This window comes from Rosa rugosa, chromosome 3, assembly GCF_958449725.1.
Source record: "Rosa rugosa chromosome 3, drRosRugo1.1, whole genome shotgun sequence".
Classification (NCBI taxonomy): domain Eukaryota; kingdom Viridiplantae; phylum Streptophyta; class Magnoliopsida; order Rosales; family Rosaceae; genus Rosa; species Rosa rugosa.
In genome coordinates, this window is record NC_084822.1 from 14,000,573 (window position 1) to 14,024,709 (window position 24,137).

The 24,137-nt window shown below is 37.8% G+C and overlaps 2 protein-coding genes across 2 annotated transcripts; both read left to right on the top strand.

The window, feature by feature from the left end:
• The first annotated feature begins 3,022 nt into the window (after positions 1 to 3,022).
• On the top strand, positions 3,023 to 15,992 carry LOC133737279 (ankyrin repeat-containing protein ITN1-like). The gene is made up of 10 exons (XM_062164875.1): positions 3,023 to 3,344; positions 4,058 to 4,129; positions 4,739 to 4,840; positions 4,975 to 5,478; positions 5,577 to 5,726; positions 6,569 to 6,691; positions 11,249 to 11,302; positions 11,948 to 12,004; positions 13,893 to 13,975; positions 15,363 to 15,992. Exons 1-10 carry the CDS (start codon positions 3,023 to 3,025, stop codon positions 15,990 to 15,992), a joined length of 2,097 nt encoding a protein of 698 aa, XP_062020859.1.
• Positions 15,993 to 21,793: 5,801 nt separating this feature from the next.
• On the top strand, positions 21,794 to 23,614 carry LOC133738305 (uncharacterized). The gene has a single exon (XM_062165820.1). It carries the CDS (start codon positions 21,872 to 21,874, stop codon positions 23,477 to 23,479), a length of 1,608 nt encoding a protein of 535 aa, XP_062021804.1. The 5' UTR covers positions 21,794 to 21,871; the 3' UTR covers positions 23,480 to 23,614.
• The last annotated feature ends 523 nt before the right edge of the window (positions 23,615 to 24,137 follow it).

A 24,137-nucleotide genomic window follows, 5' to 3' on the forward strand; every position in this document is an offset into this window, starting at 1 on the left:
GTGGTTTCTTCTGCAACGGCGTTGGGATCTCAACCAAGGTTCTCGAAGGCTCCGGTTGAGGCGATTCTCGGCTGAGGGTGGTTTTTTGGATGTGGTTTGGCGAATCGTGTCGGAGCTGCGATCGATGTTGGTGTCAGCGCCTTCAGTTTTCGAGGCGATCGGGCTCTGTGTAATGGTGGCGGCGTCGATTGACCAAGTTTAGGGTCAGGTCTGGGAGACTGGAGGCGCTGGCTCCTTTGGTGGCGTCGGGCCTGGCCAAACTCGACTCGGGTTGTGGTGATGCAGGTTCGCAGTGCTCTGTAGAGGCGGCAGGAGGGCCGAGACGGGTCGCTGTAGCGCATGGGGTGGCTGGGTCGGGTCTGGTGTTAGCTGGGACTGATCTGACAGTGTTGGAGGTGAGTGCGACGGCAGGCTGCGGGGAAGTGTTTTCGAAAAAAATGGATCGAAACCCTAGTTTTGAACTAGGGTTGACCGCTAGCTAATTTTACCGGGCTGAATAGAGCTTCTGGGTTGGATGTGGCTGGGCTTGGAGCTTTTTGTTGGCAAGCGGTGATTGGGCCTGTTTGTGGGGTGCTCAAATTTGGAGAGGGGGGCTATATACTGCAGACCTTTAAGAAGAGCTCGAGAGGCAACTTGTTGCTGAGGTTGTTGGCTACTAAGGATGATAAGGATGGTGTTGGTTCCAACCCTAAGGGAGAAGGACTAGTACTTTCTTAAGTTATCTAGACTTTTAGACATTCTGAACTCAAGCCTTTTGAAGTAGGGGTAATTTCTATAAGTTTTTCTAAGAAGTTTATAATTGATATTTGTACCACAATTGCGTGATTGACAGATTAGACTAAATGAATATACAAAAAATGGTTAAGCCAAGCTGATCATTTAATGTCTAGCGTAGTATCACAATGACGTGTTTTATGCTCACTACCATGGCAAATTGGGAATGATGGCATACTACTCACTGTTCTGAGTGGGGTGCCCTATTAACTCGAGCAGGTTTGGGGCATTAGATATTTAAATGCAGATTAATTGACTCCATTGATACATAATTACATATAGATTTTTCAATCAAGCTAAGACAGGTGGTTGGGTGCTCAATCATTATGGGTCCCTTTAAGTGCAGGCTAAAGGTGCATGCTAATAGTCCCTTAGTACAACGCACGTCCCTTTCATCTCTTTCAAGCTATCAAAAGAAGAGTAGAGTTGCAGAATCGATCTCCCATCATTCTCAGAATGAAGCAAACACAAATACCTCCCCAGTTCTATGGAGTAAGGTATTTTTATTAAAGTTTTAAGTGGACCCACGAAATAAGAATGTGGTACCAGTTCTTTTTTCTTTTTCTGTTTTGTCAAGTCCTATTTAACGCTTTATTTGTTTTCACTGTTCTGAGTGGGGTGCCCTATTAACTCGAGCAGGTTTGGGGCATTAGATATTTAGATGCAGATTAATTGACTCCATTGATACATAATTACATATAGATTTTTCAATCAAGCTAAGACAGGTGGTTGGGTGCTCAATCATTATGGGTCCCTTTAAGTGCAGGCTAAAGGTGCATGCTAATAGTCCCTTAGTACAACGCACGTCCCTTTCATCTCTTTCAAGCTATCAAAAGAAGAGTAGAGTTGCAGAATCGATCTCCCATCATTCTCAGAATGAAGCAAACACAAATACCTCCCCAGTTCTATGGAGTAAGGTATTTTTATTAAAGTTTTAAGTGGACCCACGAAATAAGAATGTGGTACCAGTTCTTTTTTCTTTTTCTGTTTTGTCAAGTCCTATTTAACGCTTTATTTGTTTTCAAGAATCAGAAGTACAGTCTGGCTATTGGTTGTTACAGAGCACTTCTGTTCTTCGATATTTTCTGGGAGGTTAGTATACATTCCATCGTTTCATTTTTGTTTCTTCTTCTGATTGAATATTTAAACATATATGCTGGCGGAACCACATGGAAGGCTGTCTGGGCTGCAGCCTAGACAGAATTTTGGTCCAAAAACTCTCAAGTATATTTCCCTTCAATCCATACTAGCCCCCCAAAAAAAAAAAAAAAAATTATATGCAGCTACTCGACTAACTCGAGCCCTCGTGTCCTCGGGTCCTCGTCTCCTTGACGGCAGTGCGGCACCAGTTGGAGACGAGCTCGATGATCTGGTCATCTTTGATCGATGGACTCCCCGATGACTGCCTTGACCTTCTGCTAAACAAGCAGAAACTAGCGAGAAAGAAGATAAACGGCAAAGACAAAAACACCGAGCTACTTACTCTGGTTGATTCTGAGGATTAACTGCACCGTTAAGATCCATCTCCTATCAATCTGTCTATGATTTCTCCTTCTCTTTTCCGATACCCGCTGTTTGTTTGTTCAAATATGACACTTTGCCCTCGTCTATATATAGGAAATATAAACCTCTAGTGGCTAAAATGAGAGTAAAACAAGTTTGCAGAGTATTATTTTGCAGAGTACTACTATTAACGTACGTGTCTAGCTTAGCTTAGGATGGTTCCAACTTTCAAGTCATGCTGTTGATGTCAAGTTTCCTTTACTCTGCACTTTTATTTTTTTAAGTACTCTGCAATAGTGTACTTCTAATTAGCCTAGACGACTTTTGTATCCTGGATCCGCCACTGATTAAATGATCTTGGCTTAACAATTTACAGGTTGACGATGGAAATGGTCATGTTCATGTACGTGGAAATTGGCTAATTTTCAAACTTATGATTGCCCTTGATTCTCATATTGCAGGTGTGAAGGGACGATGCAAATGTGCATGCCACGGGGGGAACAAGACGTCTTAATTTCTTCTTCTAGTTTCTAGCTTCTTGGTCTGTTGTATTTATTTACCCCTTGGGGCCCCTTCTATATCTTTTATTCCATGCAACAGAGACGTAGCCTTTAGCTTGATTGTTTCATCCTTATTCGAATCTCCCCGATCCTCTTTTTATAAACATATATATACGCTTAAAACTCTCCAAAATATATATGTACTGAATTGAGAAGCTCTGTGAGTCTACTATAGTCAATCGAGCATGGCAAGTACTACCGTCGACCCTACAGTAGTTGTTCTTGAAGTTCTTAACCAATTCTCTAACTACGAACGTTGGAGTTTGGCTGTCAAGAATTACTTGCTGGCTGAAGATCTCTGGGATGTTGTTGAAAACACCAACCAACCTCCTAAAGAAGATGAACCCGAATTCAAGACATGGAGGAGGAACAATGCCAGGGCCTTGCGTATAATCCAAAATTGTTGCGGGACGTATAATTCTAATTTCATCAATAAAACCAGTTCGGCGAAAGATGCTTGGGACACTTTAGCAAAAATGTTCGAGCCAGTATTTTTCGACTTCAAAGGTATATCTCTCTTTAAGAAAATAAAAAGTTAAAAAAAGATGACTTTTACTTGTTCCAACTTCCATGCATATACGATGGGATGAGAGTGACTGACCGCAGTTGAGAGGGTGGATATCATTTTATGTTTTTCTTCATGAAAATTTGATTCTAACGTACCTCTCACTCCTTAATTACTCTTTTCCTCTTTTTGGACAAGAAAATGACTTATGTTGATTAGATCAAGCAGTAGTTGGGCATCTGTAAAGTTAGTAATTACTCTTTCTTATTTTCTTTAATCTGTTAATTTAAAAAGCAAATTGATGCACTTGCCAATATGCATGCTGCTAGTAAATAAAGGTTAAAGCTTCAAAGTTTTGAAAATTCCCCTTCAAAATATGAATAAGAAACATACATGTTCTTACATCTATAAACATTTCAAAAAACTGTCAATAGTTTTAGACTGAAATTTGCACTGCTTTCTTAGTTTTCTGTTAGTTTGTTATATATATAAAGCTATGAGAATTTGGTAATAAAATCATCACTTATCAATGAAAAGAAGTATTAAATAACTCCAATGGGAGTGTGCAATGTAAAATGAATTTTTTTTCCTTTATAATTTAAGAAAATTATTAGATGTAAGAAACTACTAAATGAAAAAAAAAAATGTTTTTGAATACATTTCTATGAGGCCACATTTTAATTATTTGCCTCATGTCTCCAAAATGTCAAAACAGGCTCTGCCGAGCACATGAGTGATACACTAAAGTTGGTGCTAGCTAATGACATAAAACTAGATGAAATTGAAGGTACGCATTATGGCTTGATAACGATAGACTTTTTTGTCACACAGTCATGCACATTTAGATTTTGATTATGTGCTTTCGAATTTTAGAACTCTATCAATATTCAAAATTTTATTGGAAGAAAATGACTAATATCGATTAGATCAAGCACTAGTTGGTTATCTGTAAAGTTAGTAATTGCTCTTTCTTATTTTCTTCGAGTCTAATAGTTTAAATTATAAAGCAAATTGATGCACTTTCCAAGATGCATGCTAGCAAGAAAAGGTTAAAGTTTCAAAAATGAATAAGAAAAGATGCATGACATCTTTTCTTATTCATTTCAAAAAATTAGCAATAGTTTTAGAAGACTGAAATTTGCACTCATTTCTTAGTTTTGTATTAATTCGTTATATGTAAAGCTAGCTATGAGAATTTGTTAAAAAAATCATCGCTTATCAATGAAAAAGAGTATTAAAAAACTCCGATAGGAGGGTGCAATGTAAAATGAATTTCACTCCCCTGGTTCGAATACGAATTGTAGTACAAAAAATTACGTTGGAATCAACATGACTATTGGCAACCATTATAATAAACGATTTACACAAAGAACCCTATATATATTTATTTCTTTAGGGAACGGATCTTATGACGCAGCAATCGATGGCGATGCCAAGCACTTGAGTCATAAGCAGGAGTTGGGGCTAGGTAAGGACAATGAACTAGAAGAAACTGAAGGTACATATGACATGACCCGGCTGATAGGCTTATTTGTAATACATCTATGCATAGTTGGATTTTTCTTGTGTATTTCCTTATAATTCTTCTTTGCTGGCCGGTTTACGACATACTCAAAATTTAAATATTCTCAGATATTAATCACAATGACAACAATGACGATAACAAGTACAAAGAATTCTTCCATGATGTAGAGTGTGGTAACTGGCCTACTGCACTGGAATTTCTTGACCGAAATCCCGACGCTGTAAGAGCTAATATTCCAAATTTGGGGTGCACGGCTCTTCACACCGCAGTGAAGACCAAGCAAGTAGATACTGTAAAAAAATTGGTGCAGTTAATGAAAGAAGAGGACATGGAAATAAAAGACGACTTTGGTTGCATGGCTTTTCATTATGCTGTGGCAATGAATAACATCCAAATGACTAGATGCATTGTTGAAAAGACCGACAAAGTACTTGGCATTCCCTTTGCATTTCCCTTTGCTTCGTATGGTGGTTGGCTTCCAGTTCTCGTGGCTTATGGTTCTGAACTATGGGAAATGGCTAGCTTTCTTTATAAGCACACTCCACTCGAAGTTCTAAAAGGTCGAAATGGTGCAGAACTTATTTCCCAGGCTGTTGGTAGAATGGAAATTGGTGAGAGTTTATCTACAAAAAGAAAAAGAATTTGGTTAGCGTTTTGACTCCGATTATTATATTAATGCCTATGTATAACTCTTTTTCTTCACTTGCAGATATTGCGTGGGATTTAATTCATCAATGCCCAAGCTTGGTTGTTGCCACAGACTTCTTCGGCCATTCTCCTTTAAATGCATTGGCTGGCAAGAGATCTGCATTCTTAAGTGGAAAACGGCTGAAATTCTGGGAACAATGGATTTATAACAGTTAGTACTATCCTAATATAACTAAAATAAAATTAGGGTGCGGCTATTGCCACCAAACCATTTTCTTTATTCACTCTGCTTGCTCATTACACCCTACATTTTAATTTCAATGATTAAATATACTTATCTAACCAATTTCTCTTTCCAAAAATATCCTTATATGACATATCCAATTAAAAAAGAATTTTTTTTAACGAAAAATCTCTCATTTAATTTATATCAATGAAAGAACTAAAATATATTAAAGTTTCCTAATAAAACCATAATCTGATTTAATTCCATTTTTTTAATTTTCCCATTTAGTTTCAATGTTCATCTATTTCAATCCGTATCAAAAGATTAGTAAGTTAACAACTATGAGCAATGAAGAAGAGATTGATTTTTTTTTTTTTTTTTTTGTGTTTTATACTTTTACATCAGTGTTCACAAAGGGTATTACAAAGATTTTGATAAAGTTAACACTAATAGTTTGTGAATTGAATAACGAATTAACGATGAAGAATCAATAAAAAGACCAAAAAATAGTAAAAAATTCAAATTTTTGGGTGGAGAAGATGAAGATCAATGTTATCCAATGAAAAATGAAGTAGTCTTTGTATTTAATTAATTGGTTATATATTTAGTTGTCCTTACAAATTTTGATTTTAGAAAATTAGTGTACTTATTAGTCATTTTGCACTTGAGTAATATAGTCTTTCAATAATTCAAATGTTTGTAGGGTAAACTAAAAATGGTAGAGTGGCAATAGCCAGCCGCACCCTAAAATTAAATACTCAATAATTAAAGCTATGATTTTTTGTTCCCTTCGTCTACGATTAATTGCCTTAATTGTTTTCTTATAGCTATACACATACCACCTACACTCACCATGGAGAGTCAAAAAACTTCTGCCATCCACGGTATTCGGATAGATGATCAGAAACTAGAAAACATTGAAGACAATCAAAGAAACATCAAGCGCACAGGTATGTTACAACTTACAATTCAATGTCATTTTTTTTACTTGCCCAAAAAATCTGGAACATTTGTCTTTAAGAAAACAATAAATTGGTCGATAGCTATTACAGTGAGCCCAAGTATTGAGGGTATGTGAAGGGTTCAATTCCCTTTACGGTCTTTAATACATTTTGTCCGGAGTTCGGTAATATTTTTGAAAATGATTTTCTAAAACTAGAAAACGAGATTGTATTCTCTAAATTTGAAACTGAATATTCAGTAATTTAGTGCGAAAAAATATTTTTCATATTTTCTAAATTAGGAGAAGAAAAAGTGAAAACTGTTTTAGGGAATGGTGATTCTAGTTGGACCTCCAAATTTGATATTTGGACCTCCAACTTTTTTCAATTATTAATAGACTTTGTCAAGTTATATGAAAAGACAAATAAGGACAAAGAGAGAAAAATGAAAAAAAAAAATAAATAAATACTCTTCTTACCTCCTCCAATCAAATATAACATTCAATTAAATTGTTTTTTTTTCTTCAAAATTTCCTTATATTGCCTATGTAGGTTTACAATTTACCTAAAATAATTAAGTAAAAATAATAATTTCTATACATGGCCCATCATTTAATACAAAAATAAATTCAAAACAATCTGATTTGGAATTTTTTAAAATTAAATTAATTGAATATTATGATATAGCTATTACTCGATCTTCTAACCCAAAAACCCTTGAAATCCTTCTTTTAGCAAATTCAAAGAGATTCCAACAACATATCAAGATCGAGAACCAACTCTCTGATTAATTTTTGTGGAGGAGAGACTTGCTCATAAGAGAGCAATATAATATGATTTTGATTCATTTTTCTTCTCGTGGTTGAAGAGAGATAAAAAATAGAGTAACAAATTGTTATATCTCATGTTCAAGGGCGTTTTGGTAAAAATAAGGAGGTCTACTTAGCTTTTCAAGTATTCTAAAAAGTAAATTAGAGGTGTACTAAGTATGTGAGGTCCAAATAGCAAATTTGGAGGTCCAACTAGAACCACCCTTTAGGAAATCAGAATTAGGGAGAGAATGAGTTGTGCTTTCATTGATAATAGGTACATTTTTATATAGAGGATTACAACCAGAGAATATGAGTTTTACATAGAAACTGAATCATACAATGAATAAGATATCTCTGAGAATATCTGTAAGACTAACCCTATTACAACTTGGACAAGTCACTATAGTTTGAGCAAGACACATAAATTAGATGTCCTTAAACCCCTTGTGTTGCCCAAACGTGGTGCTCCTCTCTTTGCTTCATCAAAAACATTGCCAAGTAACAAAAACCCAGTGAGACAGAAATAACCTCAGTCGAAGGAGAAAAAGAGTACAACACACCATTCACGTTTCAAGACTATACATATAGACATCTCCCCCTGATGTCTGCATCTCTCCCTGATGACTACGGTCATGGGAGTTCGGATAACTTCCGCAAACGACGATGCTACCAACATATTTCTCGAAAGTGGATTTAGGCAATGACTTAGTGAACAAGTCTACCACATTGTCCTCAGATCAAACCTAGTTCACTTTAATCTTGAGGAGAGTCTGTTGTTACTGATTATGCTTGGTGTTGTCGCCTTTGATGTAGTCTTGCTTCATTTGTTCAAAGTAAGCAGCATTATCCTCATAAATGCTCGTAGTCTCATCTGTGGTAGACTTCAAACCACAATTGCTTTGAACATGCGTAATTATGGATCCAATCCATATACATTCACGAACTACTTCATGAAGAGAAATAATCTCTGCATGGTTCAAAGATATAGCGACATGGCTTTCTGTTATGTAGACCTCCAAGATATCACGGTCTTATCCGTAGTGAACACATAACTAGTTTAGGAATGACCTTTGTGTGGGTCAGAGAGATACCCAGAATCAGTAAAACCTTCTAAAACACTAATGTCGTTTTGGGATGGGGATAGAGAACGCAGGCCAGTGTTGGTGGCATTCCTGGTGTGTGATGGGTCTGAATCCATCATTTCTCTGAAGGGATAGAATAAGCTCATATCAATCGTGCATCTCAAGTATCGAAAGATATCTTTTACACCAGTCCAATGTCGTCGCTTTGGCGCAGAGCTATATCTAGCTAACAAGTTCACTACAAATATTGAAATGTCTGGTCTTGTGCATTGAACTAAGTACAATAATGCGTCTATTGTACTCAAGTAGCGCACTTCTGCCTCTAGCACATCTTCATCATCATCCTTCGGATGAAGAGGATCATTTTTAGGATCAAGACTATGGACGATCATGGGTGTGCTTGAAGGCTTGACCTTGTCAAAACGCCTAAGCATCCATCAACACTGTGCTCAAGTTCTAAACCGAGACAAAACCGTGTTCTCCTAAGATCCTTCATCTCAAACTCGGATTTCAAGTGTTCAGCGGTTTCCCTTAACTTATTAAGGGCTTCCAATGAAGATCATGTCACCAACATGAACCGCGATAAATCCAGAACTTGTCATAGAAACGCGAGGGCATTGACATATCACTTCCCAATCAAGTAGTCGCTTTAGTGAGCGTTTCGACCTCATTGCAAACGCGCTTCGTGGTCTAGAGCCACTTGACTTAGGTGAATGATGTCCACCAGGAACCTTCATGTATATTCTGTATCTAGATCCCCATAAAGATACATAGTGACCACATCATAAGCTGCATGTTCAGTTATTCAGAAAACTACTAAATTGACAGGGTAGTGGAGTGCAATGACATTCATTACGGGAGAATATGTCTCCTTGTAGTCGATTACAGGGCGTTTGTGAGAAGCCTTGCGCCATAAGGCGAGATCACCATATCTTTTTCTCATTACGCTTTCTAACGAAGACCCATTAGACAACAAATTTTATGTTAGGAGGTGTTGGGATTACTGGCTCGAAAAACCTTCCTCTTCGTTAGAGAATCCAACTTAACATGGATCACATCTTTCCATTTAGGCCAATTTTCTCTACGTTGGCATTCATTCATCAACGGGACGTGGTTCGATATCATCGGACTCAATGAACTCATGCGCTATGAAATGTGCGAATACATCATCAATCATGATGGAGTTTCTATCCCACGTTTCATGTACACTAGTGAAATTTTCAGAGAGCTCTATATTCTCAGGAGTAGGTTCTGACGATGAGGCATCCCCAAACAATAACCTTAATCCGAAACATTCTCATGAGACGGATTTTGAGTGTCGATGATCAAAGGATTGAGTTGTGCCAAAGTATCCTTCGAATCCACGACCCTCACACGCATCCTAGCTAGGGCCATGGTCACTTTCTGGGTCAATTTCGTGACCTGCAAACTGACCCGGGTTAGTTTGGAAATTGTGCCCGTGACCCAGAGGGTGGAAATAAACACTGTGTTTGTGAATAGTAACTGACCCGGTGAACCAACAGGTGAACTTGCAAGGGCAAAAAAATAAAAATAAAAAATAAAAAATAAATAAAAAAAGCCATTAAGGGAAATCGAAACCCAAGACCCCAAGTCAAGTTTACCCGTCTATCCCAGACTAATGTACTTCATTGCTAATATATTTAATGAGAATACTTGGTTGACCATATATGCTCAGCCCATCCTAACCACGGAAGATGTGTCAATCTAAAACTTCAACACCTGTCTTTTTTAATTATCTTTCTTTTTATTTTCAAGATAACACTTTCTTCTTCGTTGTGCTGTGCCTCACCCAAAGAAGAACCAGACCCATCTATGTCTTCCCCATCCTCCAAGTCCTCTTCCAGTCTTTCCCCACCAATTTCACAATCAATTCCTCCTGATTGTGTGTTTAAGAAGTGGGTTTTGATCCCCCACCAATTTTGATTTTCCCAATTCCACCAGACTAGGGTTTTGATTCTCCCAATGGATCAATTGTTTTCGCCCTCATCTGAAAGCTCCATTGTTTTACCTTGAAGAAGAAAGATTGGAGCTTGTAGGTTTAAGCCCTCGTCTGGGATATGCACACACATGGTGTATTCAAGAAAGGGTTGGTGGAATTGGGTCAATTACTGGCGAAGAAATAATGACCTCGTCACAATCTGGGGAAGAAAACCCTCCACCATTGTTCGAATCAATCCCTCCTCTTCTGGGCTGATCTTCTATGCTTGAAATTCCGGGAGATGAGCTATGTGATTGTGTTGTTGTTGGAGGAGGAGTTTCTCAAGGAAGAGTCTTCAGTATTTGTCTTGGGTTCCTCTTTTTCTCTGATAGCATTGTTGAGCAAATCTTTGATGTGATTCAATTGCTCATCTCTTTCAAGTTGACATCTCTGGCGTTTTAGGAGAAGTTGTTTTTTTTTTTTTTGATAATTGAGAAGTTGTTAGATATTGAGAAAGAAAAATATTATAATTGAAATGGGACAGGTGTTGCATTTTCAAGAGGACACATCTTCCATGGTTAGGATGGGCTGATCTGGTCAGCCAAGTATTCTCCTATATTTAATTGAACATCACAATTTATATTTACGGTCGAAACTATTTTTGGGCCTCTACATAGGGGCCTGGCCTGACCTCTGTAGAGCATTTATCAACATTTCTGAATTTGCAATGCAGGTAGGGTTTCATTAAGACAACTCGGAAAAAGTCTCCTTAAACTTTTGGATTCGGGTATGGAAACTCTTTTTTTTTTTTTTTTGTCTTAATCATAATTTCCTTTTAAATTATTATTAATTCTACTTTGATTTCAATGTCAATTTAGGACATTATGATTAAATCAATTTTATAGTAAATAACATTTTAACCTGCCAGAATTTTTTGGATTCAACTGTTACCACCCATTTATCATGGATTAATTGTTTTTTCTTTTAATCTCCACCCTACCCATCTCATGATGCTAATAAGATTTGAGAGTCATGTTTACCTACTCAATTAATTCCTTACTTAGTTAGCTCAATTGTTATTGGATTTAAATCCAACAGTAGACATCGATAAGACAGTTGAAATTTATTTAGTTGTCTCATTATTATCCATCTTTGGATTTAAATTCAATGATAGTTGAGCATAACTGCGTAAATAATTAACTGATCAAGTGAACAAGATTGTAAGATTTAAAACCGTGTCATGATTTATTTCTACAACACTCAAATTAGCATGTTAGCATAAGACAGTCTCAAAACACATGCGTATGAAAGAACTACATGGACAAAAATGGATAGGTATTTTACTTCTTTTCTATTATACGTCATACTATTTAAGTATTTATTTAACCCATTACTTATAGCTTTCACCAACATATTTGGATTTGCAATGCAGGTATGAGATATTCATTTGGACAAGTTGCAACAACTCTCCTTAAACTTTTGGTTTCAGGTACACTATCCCCTTTAACATGTCCATTGACACCTTTTCTTTTCATTGAATTTGAAACATTATGAGCACATTCTGTCTTTTATTTATTATTTGTTTTATGATTGACGCTTTTGTTGGAAATATATTACATATTTACTATCTTGTTCTCAAGTATAAATATAAATATCTTAATATATTGATTATGTGGAACATACCTAGAAGTTCAAAAATTTAACCATAAAAAAATGAAATTAACTTAATATATAAGATAGGGGAGTGAAATTTGCACACCTAAATTTACAAACCACACACCCTTTTATTTTTTTAATATTATTTCAACTCACACATTTTCACACTTCCTAAAATACCCTCAAAGTCAGATTTTTCTTTTTTTTCTTTTGGGTCTTCTCTCTCTCTGACCCTTCTATAGCTTTCGTCTTCTTCTTGTTGAAATGGGTTCGAGCACCGCCGACTGTGTTTGCGCCCATCTTGGCCCCGACCCAACCACACCCAATCGTTCCCTACTCTCCTCTCTCGTCTGCGAAGGCTCTCCCTTACCCCTTTCCTGATCAACGCCTACCCTTCGCCTACAGATCGAACCCCAAACAAGTGCATGCTGGACTGCGTCCTCTTCCAGCCGAGCGCCGGCGTAGGAACCGTCTCGACGTTGTCGACGTCCTTGTGGTTTAGTTTTCTTCATATGAGCTCCGGAGACAGAGAATCGAAGCTCGATATATTTTTGGGTTCGCCGCCGGATTTTCCGATTCTGGCCACTTCTCGAGGACGGAACATTAGCGTCGGCTTCCTCTCAAGTCTCAATGTCGCCAATGTATTTGTGATGTCAGATAGTCCCAACAACCAAGCATGAGAGAAAATCGATAAATTGAAGCTCATGAGGTTCTCAGCTGGTTTCCTTGCTTTCCGGCCAACTTCGACGGGGAATGATGGTGTGTAAGGTATCAGAATTGATCTCCTCATCGAGGTCCACCTATCTTATATGCTTGAATTCGAATTTGGATGAGATTTGGAGAAGTTAAGGTTTTGAGCAGTCAGATTTAGCATAAGGAACAGTAACGATTGAATTGCAGAAGAGAAAAACAAAGTTAAACATGAAATTAGAGTAGATATAGTGAGACAGTAAAGAGAAAGGTTGGGATTGTGACCTGGTTTGGAAAGACGAAGGGTTAAGGTTGGTAAAGCTTCAATGGAGAAGATCTGGAGAAGAAAGAGAGGAGTAAGTTTTGTCGTGGTTTAGGGAGAGAGAGAGAGAGAGAGAGAGAGAGAGAGAGAGAGAGAGAGAGAGAGAGAGAGAGAGAGAGGACCAAAAAGCAAAAAAGGAAATCCTGACTTTAGGGGCATTTTAGGAAGTGTAAAAAAATGTGAGTTGAAATAATATTAAAAAAATGAAAGGGTGTGTGGTTTGCAAATTTGGGTGTGCAAATTTCACCCCCCATAAGATATATGCACACTGTTTTTGTCAAGTTTAGTCATAATTATCAATTCTTTTTTTAAAGGGATGTAATTTTACATTGCTAATTAAATTTCAATTTAGGACACTACAATCGCTTATATGAAATGAAATTGATCCATAGACGAAGCCTTGCAATTCTACGTCTCATGTATGAAGTCACAAAACACGAGAATCTCAACACAATGCAAAGTAGGTTCGTGCAATCAGCAATATTTCGAGCTGTAGAGCGAGGACACATTGAGTTTGTCAAACATATACTCAACGAAGATCCAAACCTTGCATATATGAAGGATGCAAAGGGTATGAACATGTTTCAATTTGCCGTTGAATGTCGTCAAGAAAAAATTTATAGCCTCGTCTATGGGTTCGATAAAGAAATCCGAAGAGCGCTTATTGGAGGTTCTGTAGATAATCTAAACAATACTGTTCTACATTTAGTGGGGAGGTTACCCCCATATGAACCATTCGATCGTATTCAAGATGCAGCTTTGCAAATGCAGAGAGAACTACAATGGTTACAGGTTAGATACCTATAAGCATGTAGACGCACACATTATATGTATGCAATCATGCTCACCTATGAAAAAGTTTTAAGGAACTGTGAGAGACAACTAGATCTCAGCCACATATATTAATTGCAAAAGCTAAAATTATAAAAATTTAAAGCTGTGTATTTATTCTCAGCCGTCATATTCACTTGTCTCTGACAATGTCTAAAAAAACAGTCCTTAGATGAGTAACTCTGTATACATATGTATATCATAACGTTTACATTATATACATGTATAACATAATATGAGTGTTGCTATTCATATATACCTCATAAATCTTTTAGAGTAACCAACACTAGAATTTTTGTCTCATAGTTTTAAATTTTACCCCTAGTTCAGAAAATATTACTGATAAATGAAAACAACAAAGTTCCTAGTTTACATGTCCCCCGGTTTTCTTCCTTTCTTATCTATTTCTCCTACTTTTCTCTTTTCCCCATCTATAGATCTTCGCTAGTGAGAAAAACAATGCAATCATAAACATGCATATTCAAAACTTAAATCAAACTAATTAAGATTCTTAACAAATAAATTTTAACTCTCATATCATGAAAGATTTATAGTATTATATAAAAAGATTTGCAGTAACCAAATATCCAAAATAAAGGTTAAAATCCTATAAAAATCTTAATTAGCAACCAAACTAAAGGTTAAAATTCAATTGGCAAAAACAAATTATCTATTCTCATCATTTCATTCAATTCACAATTAAGGTTAGATATAACATTGAAAAATCGATCATCGATCTCAGAGTTTTCAATAGGGAATCGTTGTGATAATGGGGTTTTTCTTTCCGCAGGGCTATTACCACCCTACAACTGCTTATGACACCCTACATTCTATTTACACTGTATCCAAAACTTAATAAAATACTTGTTGCACCTCACTTAGATCACCAAAATATCCCTAAACTCACTTGCATTCATATTTCAAGTGAAAAATGCCTTGTATCATTTGGTCTCATGTTATAAGTCTACTCTTTATAAGAAATCAAGTAAAAACCTTTCAAAAAAAAAAAAAAAGTAAAAGAAGAAAGATTAAGTAATAATATTTCTCTCGTCCACAATGTCAAAATTAATAAAACAACGCCTAAAATTCTACCGTATACGGATGTATGACTGATTCCATTACTTTCACTATCGGATTGCCTTAAAAAAAAAAAAAAAAAAAAAAAAAAAACAGTGAAACAACATGCAGTATCTCGTACACCATTGTAGGGAAAAGTTAGGGATGTCATCAACCGACTATTACAAATCACTAAATTAACTTGTGATTTGTTTATAAGACTTGCATTTGTTTATTGCTGCCAACTTTAATCCGTGAAGGTCACTTTGAAAATATATTCTTGGAAATGTAGGAGGTGGAGGATCTTGCACCTCAAAGTCATGGTGACGTGATGAACATTACAGATAATATGACAGCACGTGAACTATTTAAGAAGAACCACACAGATTTGATGAAGGAGGCAGAAAAGTCAATGAAAGGGATTGCAACTTCTTCTACAGTTGTTGGTGCATTAATTGTAACCATGATGTTTGCTGCAACGTTCACAGTTCCCGATGGAAACAATGAAGAAACAGACAGTCCCCTACTCTTACATGAAATGTGGTTTATGGTTTTTATAGTTTCAGATGCCATATCCCTCTGTCTTTCAACAACTTCCGTCATCATATTTTTAGGAATACTCACATCACGGTATGCGGAAGTTGATTTCCTTGAATCTTTGCCCGCAAAAATGATATTTGGCCTTGTAACCCTCTTTCTCTCTATCACCACCATGATGGTTGCTTTCTCTTCTGCCATCTATATTCTGCTTGAGAAGAAGTCAGGGACTGGTATTCCAGTTATCTTACTTGGTGGCATTCCGGTCACCACATTTGTATTGATGCAGTTTCGCTTGTTGAAAGAGATGGTCATTTCTACTTACGGAGCAGGAATATTTCAGAAGGAAGTCAAATCGTGGCGTAAAAATCTTGATGGCATGTAGTCTTTGTCCTTGGTTTTTTATCTTCTAACTTCTAAGAAGCTTGTATTAGAGTAATAAAGAAAACAACATGACACATCAAGTTTTAATTCGTGTGACTTGTGTAGATTGTGATTTTGCATTATAATTATGGTGTGTATATTAATGTTATGTGAATCAGTGTCCTACATTAACATTGAATCATGGATATATTCTCATTGAATACCCATAGCTAGCTCAGTTAACAAGTAAACTAATATAAATTAGGTTTAAGCGTGCTTTGGTTAGAATGATACATGTTATCTTCTATAGGAGGGAACTCTGATTGATCAATTTAGCACCTATATAATCATCCCCGAGCAACTTATATTCTCAAGTGATGATACAAAGTAGAAGCAAGGCTGAGATCGTCTGTGTCAAATCTGTTGAGAGGATTAGCATTCTAGAATTTGGAATTTTTTAATGATCTCCTTTTGGCAAAGCAGTATTGGAGGCTTCATCGTAATCCCAATGCTCTTTGGGCCCAGGTGTTGAAACATCGATACTTTCCTTCTTGCACTTTTTGGGAAGCTATTAGAGGATCTTCTCCTTCCTGGCTATGGTCTAATATACTGAATGGCCGTCCTATCCTCCAGAGAGATTCTTTACGGCAGGTCGGTGATGGTTCAAACTACAAATTTGGAATGATAATTGAATTCCAGGTATTCCTTCCAATAAGCTTTCACTTTCGAATTCTGATTCTACTGAGTAAGTTTCTTCTCTTATTAGCTAGACAACTTTATCATGCTTCTTTCTTCTGAGAATAAGGCAATTTCTAGCTACTATTCCACTACTTCTACCATCTTAGCAAGATCGACTAATCTGGCCATTGGAAACATCTGGTGTTTATACGATACGTTCAGGGTATCATTTTTCTCATCAATCTTTTGGGTTTTCATCCCTGTTCGCAAATACTTCTCATTTTGTTTCTCCAAGGCTTTAGATCGAAGTTCATTTGGAAGATTTCTATTTCTCCTAAATTACGCCACTTCCTTTGGCATTGTTATTCAAGTACTATTGCTACTAAGAAGTTCCTTTTTCGTTGGCATATTGCTGCCAATCTGCTCTGCGCCATTTGCTTTTCAGATATAAAATCCATATATCGTGCACATCCTCTTCCTTTGATCTTGGGGTATGTGAGCTTGGTTTGCTCACTATTTGGGTTATCGGGTACCTACTTGTTCTATCACTTCTGTTGACAGAAGGTTGGAGCATTTGCTATCTAATATTAGCGCTAGCTACTTCCTCTGATAAATCCTATCTGGTGACCTGTATGATTTTCATGTCATTGAAAACTGCATTGTAAATGTGTTTTTAAATATGAGACAGTACTAGAACCTATTTTTGTTACCAGAAGAGCTTTCAATGCTGCTAAGGATTAATTCCTCGTCCATCATCAGCGTAATGTTCTTCCCAGGAATCATGGCGTTTGTGTGTCCCTGGTTCTGTGGAAGCACCCTCCTATTGGTTGTCTTAAAATAATTACTAATGTTTCTTGGGATATATATTTCCACTTTATGTGGTGGTGTTGCTGTTCTTGTGCGTGACTCTTTAGGGACTCTGATAGCATGTTCTATGAATTGTGTGTCCTCATCAATTTCTGCTACTGCGGCTGAAGCCTTTGCAATTTTGCATTAGCTCAAACTAGCCTCTTCCTTATCTTATAGCTCGGTCCACATTTAACCTGACTTCTTTTACTTAGTTTCAGTTCTCTCAAATTCAAGAAGGTGGTGGGTTAATTAGAAGGCTTTCCCCATTGTCATGGGTATTTTAGCTATAGTTTCCTCTTTTGAGGATATTAGCTGGACTTGATCCAGCACGCAAGCTGACTCTGCAGCGGATTGTATTGCATCGTTTGCTTTTAAGGGAGTATCTCCGATTGATTGGGTTAGTTCTCTTTAACAAATATTCTCTTGTATGATGTCCAATGCGTCCTGAACCTCGTTGGTTCTGATGTGGGGGATCTTGTTTTATAAAAGTTTCTATTAAAAAAAAAAAAAAAGAGTAGAAGACTTGCGATGACTCGTCATATTAGTATTACAATTTTAGAAATTTTTTTTTAAATAATTTTATTATCAATCAGAGAAAATCCTATGTGATGACAAAATCGAGCACATCTTAATTTTATTGTTCATTGTTATAAAGTAGAGAGAAGATAAAAAGAGAACAGTTGGGAGCAAGTAGAAGTGTATTATATCTTACACTTTAGTCATTCGTCTATTTTTTTCGTTAAAAATCATCTCGTAATTGGCCCAATAAACGTCTTTTCGTGGTTAATCACTTGTCATAGAACGGTTGAAATAAAGCCTTAATAAAAGGTTCTAGCTAAGAGAAATTAAAAGGATGCATCTGCTAGGGTTTCCTAGCCGTCAACCTCTTTTTCATCCAAGAAGCGGCGACGGCTTCAGCCTCTGTCCATCTCCTCCATCGCGACTGCCATCTTCGGCTATCGCTTCCATTCCTTGCTTTGGTTCTCCATCATCAACAACATATCCTCCATGGAGCAAGAGAACGTCTTGCGCTCCCAAAATATTTGTTTTTAAGCCTTCGATTGCTCCTGCGATAATGTTTTGGTCTGAATTCTGTATACTTGGTGTCGTTGAAGGTGAGCCATGGATGGATCGAGAACGATCATCCCCAAAACGAGGCTCCCCTCGTCAATCCGATTCCGATCATATTTGGTAATTAGTATCGCTGTTTGGGCAGAGCGTTGGCACTCCTAACAATTGCATGGTGGCCCTTGATTGCAGCAAAAATTGCCTAAATCCAAAATGGTAACTGCTGATGAAGTCTTGAGCATGTTGTACTCAGGAAAACCTCTTAGCCCTAGCTTGAAGGGTAAGGAGAAGATGTAGTTTCTTTTATGTTTCTATGCCTATAAATTATGTATTAGATTATGTCATAGTTATAGGCTCGCTTTTAAATAAGCGAGTGATAAGTTCGAATATAGTTGGTCTATCCCTATGTACCACTATGGTCTTCACCACGAACCCTTGTTCTATCCATTACGAGACAGCGGGAGTGTATGTTATATGTAATGGCCTTTTTGGCATGAGTTTTATCAATGAAATTATCATTTATTCGATCAAAAAAGATAGAAGTGTATTATTCAATATCATTAGCCTTCTTTATATAGAAGTACAGAGAGTTTACATCATATATATTTGAGTATTTACGTAAACAGTCATATAAATAATAATATGAAGATCCTAGAAGGAGCCTAGAGGGGGGTGAATAGGCTCACAACCAATTTTTTTTTCGTTCAAAAACTTTCTCAGGGATTGCAACTGGGTGATCAATCCTGAGAGCTGATATTGAACATAATGTACTGAACAATCAAACAAACCAACTAAAGCATTAAAGAACACAGATTTTTGTTAACGCAGTAAACACCCTATCGAGGGAAAACATCTGCGTGTCCTTTAACTCTTGAAAGACCAAAACCAATTCACTAATGAACAACAACTTACAAGATTACAAAACAAAGATTGCACTGAACTCGGCAACTTCTCTAGACTAACTCACTAGACTGTTTGTAATCACTCCTTGCTAATTGTTTACACAAGTGAACAACTCAGAAATCTCAACTATGAAACAATCTATGAACGCAGCAAGTTCGTCTTGGAGATTTCACCTTTGAAGTTTGCAATACCCAAATGACCTCATGGGATGCAAGATATGATATGTAAGAATGATTGAATGGTTTGTTGTTTTTCAAATTGTTTTCAATATGGAACAAGACACTTTGAAAAACAGAAAACCAAAGAGATAGTTCTTTAAACAACAAAGGGATTGAAAACCCAAGTATTTTCAATGACCAAATAGGAACAGAGAACTCATATATATAGAGGAGGAAGAGGAAGGACAGTTCACTCAAAGGACCCTTAATCTCAATTGGAGTAGGTAAACCCATACCCATAATTTCAGATTGCCCATGTAAATCCATGCTCCTAATTTCAATTGGGAATACCAATTCAAGAAGCCAAAACACTCAAGCTCCATAATCAAAACTGACATAGGAATGGAACCCATGAAAAACCATTGACTTTGAGAAAGAGATGCCATGCATGAGCTTACTTGAGCCATGGGAAGAGGGGTCTTCTTTTGAACTTCAAGTGACAGCAAGATGAGATGGAATCACGTTAACAAGGCAGCAAAGCAGCAAACTGATGAGGTAGAAAGTTCTAATTGAACTAGTCTTCAAACTTGGTCTTGGTCTTGGTCTTCGACAGCAAGGCAACCCCCAAAGAGAAAAAGAAGCAATTTGCAATTGATCAATTATGCTAAGATGGGAATGCTGCTAGCAACTGATTTTCCAGTCTTCACGAGGGTCTTTGACAGCAAGACAACCAAGTCAACCACAACAATTGTATTTAAACAAGTATGGGCTTGGGCTGCAACCTTGGGCTTCTTAATGAATAGTGTTTTGTGAAGAATGAATGCCAATACTATACTAACATAATATTAATTTACAACATTCATATTATTCAATCCTCTTGTATTGCTTTGTGGCTTTGATCATTCATCATTGTGTACTTCTGCACTTCAATTATTTATTTAATATTCGTCAGATATGGCATCGTGATGGTCATGAGAGGTTTTGGTCCTCATACTAGCTCATTTCATAGCTTCAAATGTTTAAGAACTTGTTATTAATCAACACAACAGTCGCAAACCATCCGGCTAGTCGGAAAGTTAAGGTCTAAATTGAGGTACATCAAAACCTACTTTTGATGCAGCCGGAGTAATAAAGAGTTTGCAAGCAATAAAACTTAAGAGAACAAATATGGAGTCCATACCAGAGAATTGAGAAGAACTTCTCAAATTATTGATAATATGAAATATGAGTTTAATAGCAGTAAGAGGGCATTTAAATATAACTTAAAAACCCTAGGAAAATAAAAAAGAAATAACAAATTAAGTGAAAGTTTGAAAATTAACTGAAATATTGAGATGCGGTTTCAAAACCCTAAACGTCGGATGTCTAAAACGTCGGATTATAGTATGTTGGAGCCCAAAATTGCACAATGCTGATTTTCCCTTTCTTGTGCCGATCATATACTCCTCAATCAGCTCCACCTTTCGATCTACATTAACTTTGAAGTTGTAGATATATAATAATTAATGTTGATCGGTGTATATAGATAGTCCTAAATTCATATCCAAGAACTAGGAGGAAAAACGTTGAGGACAAAAAGAAGATATATGGAACTATAACTGCCGAGCGTTAAGCAGAGCTAGCTGGCGATCGAACAAAGCAGTATCTAGCTCATATGTTGAGGTCTTGAAAATGAACTTCCATACAGTACGTAAAATCTTTATACAAACAATCCCTTGAAGCAAACTGAAAATTCTTGTGACTCAAAAGATAATGGAAAAATGATACTGAGAATCACAGTTAATACCAACAATTTTATATGTATACATTCAACATTTGTCTTGTTCTGAGTTGTCTTTTTCTGCGATTCATATCTGGACATGTTTGTCCCAGTACGAATCTCCACGTGTAAGCCGCCAGACCCCAAACTGCATCTAAGATCACGTCCCCAGCTAATAGTCACAGATACTGTAGCATGCAAACAATTTTCAATCCGAATAATCAAACCAAGAACACACAAGAGAAAATGAAAGCGAAGTTAATCTGTCCCCTTTAATGCATTCAGTCCAAAACCTCCAAATCAAACCCTCAGAACCACCCGTTGGATTCAAGAACCACAACCCTCCTCCCTCATACGTGGTTTATGTTATATCCATGGTGTTTGTGGCAAACCCATCATCACTCATTCCCTCTTTAAAACCCCATCTCCCACCACAACAACCTCTCCACAAAATTTCTCATCCCCTAAACCCCAATAGAAAACACCATGCTTGATATTTGGTCATGGATTTGCGAGCTACCCAACTTGTCCCAATGGACCGAGTCGGACTCCTCACTCGTTTTCGAGCTCGCTAGCTCGGGACCGAGTCACGGCGACTCCTCAACTCGGTCCATCCAACTCAGGGCTGAGAGAAGTTCAGGCTCCAACATTGGCACTCTCGTCACCTTCTCGGTTTGCTTGCATGGCTTTCAGAACCTGTCCAAGAAAACCCTCTGGGTTTCTGACACGTGTTCTTTGTCTTCAGACAAGCCGTTCCTCCCTCTGTTACTCCAGCTTCTCCAGGAGACCATATCCCGTTCGCCGACAGCGCACGATAGTACATGCCCGCGTTCACAGCTAAAAGCCCTCAAACCCGACCCGGTTTCGTGGGTCATGGACTCCCACTCTCCCGAGTCTTTCTCCACCTTCTTCGACCTGGTTTTCATTACGCGCCTCTTCTGGCTCTGCGCTTGTGACGCGCCGAGTGAAGTCGGTTCTCTCTACTTCAAGTCCTTGCTGGCTCCCAACCTTGAAGGTTTGATGTCCAAGCACGCGCCGGCTCTTCGAACGTTCTTGATCACAGTCGGAGTGGACGCGGAGCTGTGCTTCATGCGCACCCTCGGCTACATGTTAGCAAAATGGTGCATGTTAAGGCAGGTGGGCGTAGGTTTACAGACGCTAACAGCTTTGACGGCGCCGTCTCAGCAGAATCTAGGATTCTCTTACGCGAACGAGGCTTGCGGGTTTTGGGTGCTGAAGGGCTACGCGCCGGTGCTTGGGATGAGAACCACGCGCTCAGTCAACGTTCAGACGACTCAGTTTCCGATTATGGAAACAACCAAGGACTCGGTGCTGAAGTACGCACTGGCTCACCAGCAGCTCGAGGCAGTTCTTCAGGTGGAATATTCAGTTGGATTCTACGACGGGTATATTCAGGTGACTGCACGTGTCGACAACCTGCGCTTCCACGTGGCGAGTCTTGGATTCAACAAAAACCATGACGTGGACTACGCCGAGGAGAGGTATTTCCCGTCGAGAATCCGGGTTTGGGTTGGTCCTGAAGTTGGGGCGAACTACGTGCATGGGTTGAGTTTGGGTCGATCTACAGATAACGGGGAGAAAGAAGTGAAAATGCAAAAGATTATGAAGAGTAGTTTCGGCAAGTCAAGGAATTCAAGAGTGAAAGCTACGATGAGAATGTCGACGAGGACGAGGAAGAAGAACTGGAGGTGGGATCAGGATGCGGAGGGAAATGCTGCTGTGTTTGATGCAGTGTTATGTGATAACGTGACGGGTCATGAAGTGGCCACGAGCAATCCGTCTATTGGTGGCAGAAGCGAGAACAATAACGGTTTACGGAGACGATATGAAGGTGCGAATAGGGCGTTTACGAAAACGGGGAGTTTGGTGTTGGGTGGAGATGAGTATGGGGATGGAGTTGGATGGAGATTGAGTAGGGAGATGGAAGGGAGTGTGTTGAAGTGGAGAATAGGAGGGAAGGTTTGGTTGAGTTATTGGCCTAATGAGGTCGATACTAGTTATTGTGAGACAAGGTGTGTGGAGTGGTGTGATGAGGTTGATTTGCCTTTGATTCTTGGAAAAATCAGCATATGATGAACATTATTATTGTACTCTTTTTTTTTTTTTTTAGATAATGAAAACTATAGGATATCTTATTACTGATGTATAATATTCGATATAATGATATATGCATATATGATATTCCTAATTGAATACTTTTAGACCTCATTTGGTTCATGGAAATGAAAGTAATTCCTTTGTTTTTCCCATGGGAAGGGAAATGAAATTTCCAAAGAACTCCATTCTAATGTTTGGTAACATAAGAAAAGTTATCCGGAAAGTTGTTAAAAAGTTTATAATTAATGTAATAAAATAATGCGTTGTGAGTAATAAATGCAAGGAAAGAATGGGGGAAAGTGATTACCCCCCCCCCCCCCCAATTTTCCTTTGCTTCAGGAAAGCATAGAAAGGAACAACTTTTCTTTTCCGATACTTACTTTCCGTGAACCAAACGAGGCCTTAATCAAAATGTGCCAACAATGAACAAAAATTTATAACATCCTGGGGTCTACAAAAAATGGTTGCCCCTTGATATCTACTTGGTTCCTATCCGAAATCAGTGACTCATGTTGGTTCTTTAAGGTAGGGCAATAAGCGAGAGACGGGTGAGAGTTTCACTTTCAGAATGTGTTTGGACCCTCATGTAATGTGAGGTTCAGGTTCAGGTACTTGCAGATGATATTCACTTGGT

Bases quoted from the DNA above. Each gene is read 5' to 3' on its own strand.
- LOC133737279 (XM_062164875.1), top strand. From the start codon at position 3,023: ATGGCAAGTACTACCGTCGACCCTACAGTAGTTGTTCTTGAAGTTCTT. The intron at 4,841-4,974 runs GTACATATGACA...AAATATTCTCAG, and splicing joins TGAACTAGAAGAAACTGAAG to ATATTAATCACAATGACAAC. The intron at 11,303-11,947 runs GTATGGAAACTC...TTTGCAATGCAG, and splicing joins CCTTAAACTTTTGGATTCGG to GTATGAGATATTCATTTGGA.
- LOC133738305 (XM_062165820.1), top strand. From the start codon at position 21,872: ATGCTTGATATTTGGTCATGGATTTGCGAGCTACCCAACTTGTCCCAA.